Source organism: Syngnathus leptorhynchus, chromosome 8 (genome assembly GCF_054491065.1).
Source record: "Syngnathus leptorhynchus isolate UIUO chromosome 8, UIUO_Slep, whole genome shotgun sequence".
Classification (NCBI taxonomy): Eukaryota; Metazoa; Chordata; class Actinopteri; order Syngnathiformes; family Syngnathidae; genus Syngnathus; species Syngnathus leptorhynchus.
This window is the reverse complement of record NC_141202.1, coordinates 1,064,395-1,073,367: the sequence shown is the minus strand read 5'-3', so window position 1 is coordinate 1,073,367 and position 8,973 is coordinate 1,064,395. Positions and strand designations below refer to the sequence as shown.

At 43.7% G+C, this 8,973-nt stretch overlaps 3 protein-coding genes across 5 annotated transcripts; 1 reads left to right on the top strand and 2 right to left on the bottom strand.

The window, feature by feature from the left end:
- Positions 1-832: 832 nt before the first annotated feature.
- Positions 833-4,671, top strand: rpp25l (ribonuclease P/MRP 25 subunit-like). Of its 2 annotated transcripts, XR_015066991.1 has the most exons (4): positions 833-951; positions 1,577-2,583; positions 3,026-3,245; positions 4,543-4,671. XR_015066991.1 is itself a non-coding variant. In XM_085919236.1 (2 exons), exon 2 carries the CDS (start codon positions 1,577-1,579, stop codon positions 2,186-2,188), a length of 612 nt encoding a protein of 203 aa, XP_085775362.1. In that variant the 5' UTR covers positions 833-951; the 3' UTR covers positions 2,189-2,638. The 2 variants fall into 2 exon arrangements, 1 of the variants encoding a protein (XP_085775362.1); XM_085919236.1 differs by lacking the exons at positions 3,026-3,245; positions 4,543-4,671 and having other exon boundaries at positions 1,577-2,638.
- On the bottom strand, positions 2,756-4,220 carry LOC147051591 (transcription factor HES-7.1-like). The gene is made up of 3 exons (XM_085919238.1): positions 4,162-4,220; positions 3,990-4,076; positions 2,756-3,356 (listed from the first exon to the last, which is right to left on the bottom strand). Exons 1-3 carry the CDS (start codon positions 4,204-4,206, stop codon positions 3,027-3,029), a joined length of 462 nt encoding a protein of 153 aa, XP_085775364.1. The 5' UTR covers positions 4,207-4,220; the 3' UTR covers positions 2,756-3,026.
- Positions 4,672-6,647: 1,976 nt separating the features above from the next.
- On the bottom strand, positions 6,648-8,204 carry LOC147051589 (transcription factor HES-2-like). 2 transcript variants are annotated; one of them, XR_015066992.1, is made up of 4 exons: positions 8,108-8,204; positions 7,868-7,969; positions 6,855-7,437; positions 6,663-6,761 (listed from the first exon to the last, which is right to left on the bottom strand). XR_015066992.1 is itself a non-coding variant. In XM_085919237.1 (3 exons), the coding sequence occupies exons 1-3, from the start codon at positions 8,150-8,152 to the stop codon at positions 7,033-7,035; spliced, it is 552 nt and encodes a 183-aa protein (XP_085775363.1). In that variant the 5' UTR covers positions 8,153-8,204; the 3' UTR covers positions 6,648-7,032. The 2 variants fall into 2 exon arrangements, 1 of the variants encoding a protein (XP_085775363.1); XM_085919237.1 differs by having other exon boundaries at positions 6,648-7,437.
- Between the last annotated feature and the right edge of the window lie 769 nt (positions 8,205-8,973).

The following is an 8,973-nucleotide window of genomic DNA, read 5'->3' as shown; positions in this document are numbered from 1 at the left end:
AATGTGTTCATAAACTTAATACCTACTGAAAAGGGATGAAGAAAGGTTTTTCACAAACCTACATACCATTGAAGCATCCATAGACTAAATTTGTTTGCCAAAGTCCCAGATTTCATCAAAATGACTAATTCAGCTCAAAATGGCCGACAAAATGTTTTGTGGGTCATGTTATCAAAGCCCAATTTCATGTCCAGGGCTGAATCTTTCAAACTTTCCAATCTACACTACTGAGTGAGTTTTCTTTTTCAAAAATTCATGAATGTTGAGACCCTCTCCCCCCAAAAAAGATCATTTAATCATCCAATCATTGACTTGCCAGACTAACAATAAACACAATGATTACAAGAGCGCTTTCTTTCAACAGCCTGCTGCAAACATTCCTTTGCACGCACGCACGCTCACACTTTCACATCTGGGTGAAAGTTGTCCAGTCTGCGTCTTTCAAATTTACTACCAAATCTTTAGGATGAGATTGTCTTTGAAGGATGCCTGAAAATGACCAAATCTACAGGTGCTAAGGTGAATTTGAATAGGTTTGCGTGTTTCATACATTTATATGTGTGTAAGACTACAAAAATCGTTTTGATGTGTCTTTATTTTGCACATTTTTTAGTGTTATGGAGAAAGCCCTTCAAACAGCAATTTATTCGGCCTAAAATAGTGACGAGGAAGATAGAAATCCCTCCCATAAAGGGAAAAAGGGTGAAAAGTTGACATTTTCAATTTGTCAACAAAAATGTTCATCGTAGAAAGGCGTACCAGCCGCTCCTTGCGCCCTTTTATCAGCATCATCATTCATTCATTCATCAATCGCACACACGCACAACAGCCACGCCCCTTAAGGCTCCGTCGTTTTGCGACACTCATCTTAGCTTTACGGCAGCGTGAGAAGCCACACCAAACATGTGAAGAAACGGAGCGAAAAGAAGGAAAATAAAAATAAGATTCCAAGTGAGTTGATATTTCTACATTCACCACGATCACGCAAAATGTATCTCGGTCGCCAGCGTTGGTATGATGTTACTTTGGCGACCGTGTCGAGTGGAATTAGTTGATGCCTTGCCTGTGCTAACGCTAGCCTAGCCTCGAACGCTGGTTCGTCTGTAAATGAATATTGGATTTTTTATCTGTCAGATAATCGGAGAAATAATTATTTCTTTAAATACGTTTGTCTACGTTTGCAACGCGAGGTAATGAAAGCACAATATAGCTTTGGAGTCACTACATAAACCTGCTAGCAACAAATGTGTGGCACCCTTGTCATCAGTGCACCAAATGTTTTTGTTTTTTTTAAATGTACCATTCTAATTTTAGGTGAGTTGGTCCCGTGACAACAAGCAAAGACTCCACAACGATGTTACTATATGTAACTTTGAAACCTCTTGTAACCATCATATTGTACCGTAATGGATACATAGTGGTATCATTTAACAATAGCATAAAGCCTGTTTGACTCCAATTACAAGAGTACATTTGATTACGCTGGCGAGTATGTTATTAGAAATTCTTTGTGATGTAAAACAAGAACATTCAGTGGCAAAAATCCAACTTCTAAATGTTGTGCGTGTCTTTACAGATGGAGAACTACAGTAAGGTTCGCAGTACGGAGCAGCCGTCCGTGTGTCCGTTCAGCCTCGTCGACGATACGCCGGAGGTGCGCGTCAAAGAAGGCAGCAAGATCCGCAACCTGCTCCGTTACGCCCTGAGCCGCGTAGAGACCAAACCCCAGGCAGAAAAAGACGGTGAAGGCGAGGTGGACGAGGCTCCGCCTGGCCGCCCCCTCTGCCGCCAGCTGGTATTCACGGCGAGCGGCAAGGGCGTGTCAAAAGCCATCACGTGCGCCGAGGTGGTTAAGCGACGTGTCCGCGGCCTGCATCAGCTGACCTCGCTGGCCAGCACCACGCTGACGGATGTGTGGGAGCCCCTGGAGGCGGCCGTCGGGCTCGACAGCATCACCGTCAGCAGGAAGCTGCCCGTCATCTGGATTCTCCTCTCCAAGGACCCGCTGGACCACAAGCTGCCTGGGTACCAGGCGCCCGGACGCTGCGACAACCTTTGGACTCGTGATGAAAAGGAGGGGGCGGGGGCATACAAGAGGAAGCGGGGCGGAGGCCGAAGCGGGGACGGCAGAGGAAGAGGCGGAGGACGCTACACGGGAAGTCCTCAAGACTTGAGAGGACCCAGATGATAAAAAGCAGCAAGGGATGGATGTTTGGAAGAAGATTGCAAAGGGGTGGAAATTTTCCATAGGAAGTTAAGAGGAAGAATTTTGGAGCTGCATCGATGCCTTGATTTACAACTACTTTGTTTAAGAGTTTGAAAAGATTATGAACTGTAGCAAGGGATGTTTGGAAGAAGATTGCAAAGGGGTGGACATTTTCCATAGGAAGTTAAGAGGAAGAATTTTGGAGCTGCATCGATGCCTTGATTTACAACTACTTTGTTTATGAGTTTGATAGAATATGAACTGCAGCTTTTTTTTTTTTCCTTTCTTTGTGTATGAAGCCAAACATTTGATTCTGGTGAGCATTGGACACTCCAAAATTAAGGACGCTAAAATAGGCTTGATGTCAAGTGACTCATGTAAGTGTCGACCAGATGAAGCATTAAAGCGTTCCATCCAATTCATTGAAAAGAACATGCATGGCCAAATCCCTTATTTTCCTTTTAGCTCCAGTAATAGAACACACAGTTGAGTGCCACTCCTGGTTCGCGGGGTCCCTCTAGTGGTAGACAAAAGAATAAACCAATGTGACCTTTGAACTGCAGTTTTAGTGGCATCCTCTTGCCACCCTGGTGAGGAGAAGCGGTTTACAAAATGGATGGCGAGAAAATGACCAACGTGACGACTGATATGAACGTTTTCCCATTTTTATTCACACACGACATTTAAATAAATTAAAGGTGCAAACGTGCGTTGTATCAACAGCGTCACAGTGGATTTTGGTCTTCAAAATAAAAGATAGTTATATATACATGTGAGTTGTACATTGTATTGCCTTGACATTGTCCCCTCCTGTTGTAGATCAGGACCAGGGTCTCCACAAGCTCCCCTCCATGCTAGGCCTCTTTTGAGGCGTGGTGTTGAAAAGGATGACCTTGGAGGGACCCCCAATAGTCGGAGGGGACCAGGAGGCCCACGAAGAAGATGAGGAAGCTGAGGCTGAGTCAGCGAGACCCATGGCTTTGCTGTCGGAATGCAGAAAGTGGGCAGCCCTCTGCAGGCAGGAGGAGAAGCCATGTTGGTAAGAGTGAAGCACCTGCTTCACGTTTCCTTTCTTGACATCTTGCTGCAGGAAGTAGACGGTGTGCTCCAGGATCTCTGCTTTCTCCAACCTGCGCCCACCACCGGCTAACTGTCCAACAGAAGCAGGCAGCAGCGCACACACACACTTTTAGATACACACGCGCGCGCTTTCAAACACACTTTTTGAAGTAGGTTAAAAAAAAAAAATACATGACTATTCAATGATCAATATTTATATCATATTTCATAAAAATGTATTGTTTCATATAACTAAGCTGAACTGATGTAGTCTACTTGATGAAAAGAAAAGTTGAAGCGACTTTTGCATCACGGAAAGACCAAATGTAATTGCGTCTTTGGCGTACCGCTAGAGGGCGCCCGCGGAACCCCAATTTTTGAATCACTGTTCAAGCAAATCAAAAATGTCAGAACGTTTTAAAAGAGGGGTGAAAAATCAAAGTCAGATGAGCTGTGTAAAAAAAAAAAAAAAAAAAAAAAGCCAAAACTTTTAACCTTAGCGCTCATCATCATATATTTGTTGAAAACTACCCTTCAAGGACGAATGTACCTTTCAAGTACATATTAAGTCAAAGTCTGCTTTATTGTCAATTTCTTCACATGTCAAGACACACAGAGATCGAAATTACGGCGACATATATATTATATAAATATGTATTGTGTAATATGTAATACTAATAGAACTTTAGTTAGTACAAAAGTCTCATATGAAGGTTATATTTACTTGTGGTGTAAGCAAAAGAGTTTTGAGGTTCTCCAAGCTTCTGTTTATTCTTTCTCGTCGTCGTCTTTCCACCAGAGGTTTTAAGCTCTGTGGAAAACAAAACAGCATCAACATTTTTCCCGATTATGATCATCATGTTGCGCGCGCTAATCATGAGCAAAAGTCCACGTACCTTCTTATCTGTATTTGCATGCTCGCGATGCTGAGACATCATCATGACTGGAATCCAACAAGAGTGCAAGTTGAATGTGCTCCACGCGCTCCACGATACCTCCTATAAAAACTCAGCACAGGCTCCACCCACTTTCTCTCCACACTCGAATTGTGTGTCACATTCATCTACAAACAGTACTTTTCTTTATTTTTTTTAGGTGAAAATGTTCGACTTTGTCCTTTTATTTTCAAATACAGTCAATTATTTCCCATTGTATTTGTGAAAAATGATTGCACTTGCATAAAGGTGATCCGTATTCGGACTCGGCGCAGGTCGATACTGGACTCCATCTTCTATGATTTGTCTTATTCATTTATGATTTGTCGCATGTGCCAACAGGAGCCTCCGCTAATCCAAATCCACGGGCACGTGGACGTCAAAGCCATCCGACCCCCACTCAAGCGACACGCGCCCCCTGAGAGGTGAGACCAGCTCGTGTTGCATTAACATCTGTGAGCGGGGAGGGGGGGGGGGTCTTGTTGGCGTCAAGGCATCCGGCTTATACAACTTAAAGCTCGCTTGTGTGTGTGACAAAAAACACCTCCAAGAGGAAGCTAGTTCCAGAAAAAAATCAAACCACAAACGACACGGTTGTCTTTTGCGCATGTGAATTGAAAGCAAAGGTGTTTGCCAAACGCACACAAATACATGCCTATATTCACACATATATCTTTTATTTTATTTCCCCCCCCCCCCCCCCAAAAAAAAAAAATGCAACCGAAATCTGTGCGTAATGGTGATTTACGCGCATTATTTTGCATAACATGTAATCCCGTCCATGTGCTAGATTTGATTGGCAAACAAGACTTTATGCAAAGATCTAATCTATTATGAAACAATGTCAGAAGAAATGACTTCTTTTGGCCATGCACATCTCTTGCAAATGTATCCGAATATATTTTCGAGTGTCGAGCACATTTAGCTCTTTTTTTTTTTTGAACACGCGTGCATTGTTTGTCATGAATTTAGAAGCTTTCTCCGAATAAACGTCATTGCCGTCGCGTGCGAGCTTGCCTGCGTGGAACGGCGCGTGCGCGTCTTTTCAATTCAAGTGTGAATGAAGGAACGTGTGACCGAAGCCATTCCCGCACTTTGTTCACTCGCACCTCTTGCACGATGAGAAGCGACTGCTTTCCGTTCTCCCATCGTCACACCCACAATTGAACATTTGTCTCCACATGGGCTGTTTGCATATATTGTCACACAAATTCGAGGCCACCTTTAATATTCCAGTAGGCTTAAGCACCCTGCGGTCAGTCAGGTCTCTTCGCTTTCAAATAAAAAAAAAAAAAAAAAAACATTTCCGACCAACATTGTTTCAATATATGTTAGTGAATAATGAAAAGTATTAGTCTCACTAGTAATGTTTTAAGTGGTGCTAAAATGTTTGTTTAAATCAGCTTTTGCAGCAACTTTTATTTATTTATTTATTTATCTATTTATTTATTTATTTACTTATTTATTTTTTATTTGCGCATGTTGGGCTAATGATCCGTGACAACTTATTAGCCTTTGAACTATTTAAGAACACGTATTTGTGGAATGACTGAATATACGAATATTTATTTCACGGCATAATAATTCACAATTAAATGAATTCTGGGACCATTTGATGATTCCACTCCCAATTTGGCTGTTTGAATGATCTATGATGTATTAATTTCGGCATAAATAACCCTTGAAATGTGGCTTTGGTAGATTTGGCTAAGTAACACTTGATGTAAATGAGTAACACTTCATTTATGGCTTCCTGCACGAGAGGATTGAGAAGGGCCGCCGAGTGGCGTTCCCACGGGACACACACTTCCATTGTTGGCTTCTTTCCACAGAAGACGCGTTAGAACACGCACTCGACATTTACATCTGTGGGTGAAGTGTGTGTGAAGTTGCAAAAGCCCCTCCAGACTACTTTAACGATGTAGCCTAATCACATCCAGAAAAAAAAATCTTGGAACATTATAATTAAACCGAGGAACAGCATTTTTCTTTGGAATTTGCTTTCACAGCTGTGACCGTTTTTTTTTTAAATGAAATTTTGCGTGCGGAATTCAAAGCTCGTTTCACGTCAGATTTTTGAAAACAATAAATATTGGCGTGCACCTCAAAGGGGCCTGAACTTTATTTGTGGCCAATCAGAGGCGCTGACTCATATTTAACACAAGTTTGACTGTGATTGGTTCATTTTTAAATATGTTTTTAAAGTTCCTCTTGAAAATGTTTACATTTTATTAGTCTTGGAGTTTATTGAACACATTATTGTTAAAAAAAAAAAAAAGGTTTAACATGGTTCAATTTTTCAATATGGCACACCTGGCATTTGATAAGAAATACATGTTTTATACTGTATGGATAAAAGTATTCGTCCTGGTTAAAAGAAATGCTATCTGTCTGAATTTGAATGAAATGTGTTTATTTGACAAAAAAAAACAATAGAGGCTCACCATAGGGAGACATGGAGAATAAGTTAGTGTGCAAAATATACAAGTTATATATATTATCATGAGGAGGGAGGCGCAGAGGTTGTTTGTGACTCATGGCCCCCTTGTACGTTAAAGCAGCTGGAAATGAGATAGGACACTTGATTATGATCCACGCCCGGGTTGCTACGCTTCCGCTTCCGCTTCCGCGTGCGTGCGTGCGTGACGACTCACCTCTGAAGCGGACACGCGTCGGGCGCCAGCATCCAGCACCCATCCCAAGCAGCACTATATACACATCTATAGTGGGTGGAATGGTTCACATATATACACAGCAGCGTACAAACTATTTACATCATCAACTTGACAGATAATGTATACATGGGGGACAGGGGGAGTCAAAGTTCATCCTTTAGGGCCAGGGCCTCCACACGCTCTGGCTCAGAGAGGGCCCCTCGGCCGGGGGGCTCTCCATACACGTCCCCAGCCACTTTTGCCCCTGAGCGGGGGTTCTGGCGGGCTGAGCCGCCGCCACCGCCGCCGCCGCCGCTCGCCTGTGTCTCAGCAGGTGGAGGATGGAGGAAGTAGAGGAGGATGAAGTGGAAGAGGAGCGTTGGATGAAGGAGGCATCCAGGGCCAGCCACAGGCCTTTGCCCTCGGGCCCCAGGAAGTGGGCGGCCTTTTGCAGGCAGCTGTGGAAGCCTTCTTGAAAGGAGCATTGCTGTGGTTCTTTGCTGCTGTTGTTGTTGTTGTTGTGGAGGAACAGGACCGTGTGCTCCAAAATCTCCGTCTTCTCCACACGACGCTGGGCTGCACCCTGGAGCAACACACGTATGTTCTTTTATGATTGTTAATTTATGATCAGGCCTACGTATCGTCCTCACTGTGGTGGAAACTACAGCAGCTGCTTTTGGGCAACAACAACCAAAAAAATCACATTTACACTTCTGCATCATTTCAAGTCATGAAAGTGTGACCCATGTGAGATTTGAACCCAGAACCTTGCGACTGTGAGGCAGATGCGCCAATCACTAGGTCACCCGCTGCCATTTTTTTTGCCGAATGACGCTAACGTGCGTGTTTTTGAGCCATGAAAGAGCACGGAGAACATGCAAACTCCACACAGGAAGGAAGGAAGGCCTGAAACGAGATTTGAACCCAGAACAGTGAGGTCGACGTGCTAACCACTAGGTCACCGTGCCGCCCTCAATATGGTTCCAATTTGAGTTGTGATGTTGCCTTTTTACCTGCTCCACTTGTTGCGGCTCCTGCATCAACATGCTCCTCAAACGCTCCAGACTGTGGTTCATTCTTTCACGTCGACGCTTCTCGACTTGGGATTTGAGAAGCTGCAGAGGGAGAGTATACAAGAAAAAAAAAAAAGTAAATCTTTCATATACATGCCAAAGTACACTTTTCAAAACGAATATCCTGGTTGAAATATTGTATATGAAAAATACTGTCAGCTATTTCAAGTGCTACTTTACCTTTCTTTGGCGGATAGCATCGTCTGCTTCCTGCATGAGCTTCATGATTCAATCTTCTTCTGACTTTAGGAGTCTTCCTTCTGGTGTCCAAAAGTGGTCAGAAAAAGGATACAACTCAGCCTAGTTGCTGGTTTTATACTCTGTCCGCTCAAGCCCCGCCCACTTCCCAACAGCCAATCAATCACATGCCACCTTGACAGATTCAGCATTTCTGTGTCCTGCTGTCTCAGACTTTACTTTTGACTTTGATACTAGATGAATTGAGCTCCCTCTAACAATTCCCCACAATAAATCCGCTTAGTGGTTGTTAAAAAAAAACAACAACCCCACCTCAGCGCTCCAGTATGCAAAATAAATTCAGAGTTTCTTATAGCAAAGCAGCCGAAACGTCTCTCAATGCATCATTCAATACAAGTCAAATAAGATGAAGATATTTTCTACTTCTATGAATGATTGCACAAACGAATCATGACTAAGAGGCGTAGTGCAACGATTTGATTTTGCGTGCGCGTGCGGGCCAAATGAACATGAAGACGTTTGCATTCACACTTCCACAAATCCACGCGTGCCATCTCATCTGCATGCGTGCCGCGCAGCGCCGCGCCTCGCCGCGCCGCGTGCTGGCGCGCCAAGGTTTCCACGCGTGCATGTGAAAACCTTTTGAAGTGGAAGTGCGCTGCTGGTGGGAGGGAGAGCGACGCCACCTTATCAAAGAGCCCCCAAAGGTGTGACAGTGGGAGAGTGACCAGCAGACGTTTCTCGCCGTGGGGAGGTGTGACTGCTTCACACTTGAATCCAAACGACGTGCAATCATTTATTGAGGAGTGAAAATGGACGTAGACTGTTGATGCAGTAGCATCACATTG

Coding starts and splice junctions, on each gene's coding strand:
- LOC147051589 (XM_085919237.1), bottom strand. CDS start 8,152: ATGAAGCTCATGCAGGAAGCAGACGATGCTATCCGCCAAAGAAAG. Junction 7,970..8,107: donor ATGCTATCCGCCAAAGAAAG/GTAAAGTAGCAC, acceptor CTCCCTCTGCAG/CTTCTCAAATCCCAAGTCGA. Junction 7,438..7,867: donor AGCCGCAACAAGTGGAGCAG/GTAAAAAGGCAA, acceptor GTGTTGCTCCAG/GGTGCAGCCCAGCGTCGTGT.
- rpp25l (XM_085919236.1), top strand. CDS start 1,577: ATGGAGAACTACAGTAAGGTTCGCAGTACGGAGCAGCCGTCCGTGTGT.
- LOC147051591 (XM_085919238.1), bottom strand. CDS start 4,206: ATGATGATGTCTCAGCATCGCGAGCATGCAAATACAGATAAGAAG. Junction 4,077..4,161: donor ATGCAAATACAGATAAGAAG/GTACGTGGACTT, acceptor TGTTTTCCACAG/AGCTTAAAACCTCTGGTGGA. Junction 3,357..3,989: donor CTCTTTTGCTTACACCACAA/GTAAATATAACC, acceptor TCTGTTGGACAG/TTAGCCGGTGGTGGGCGCAG.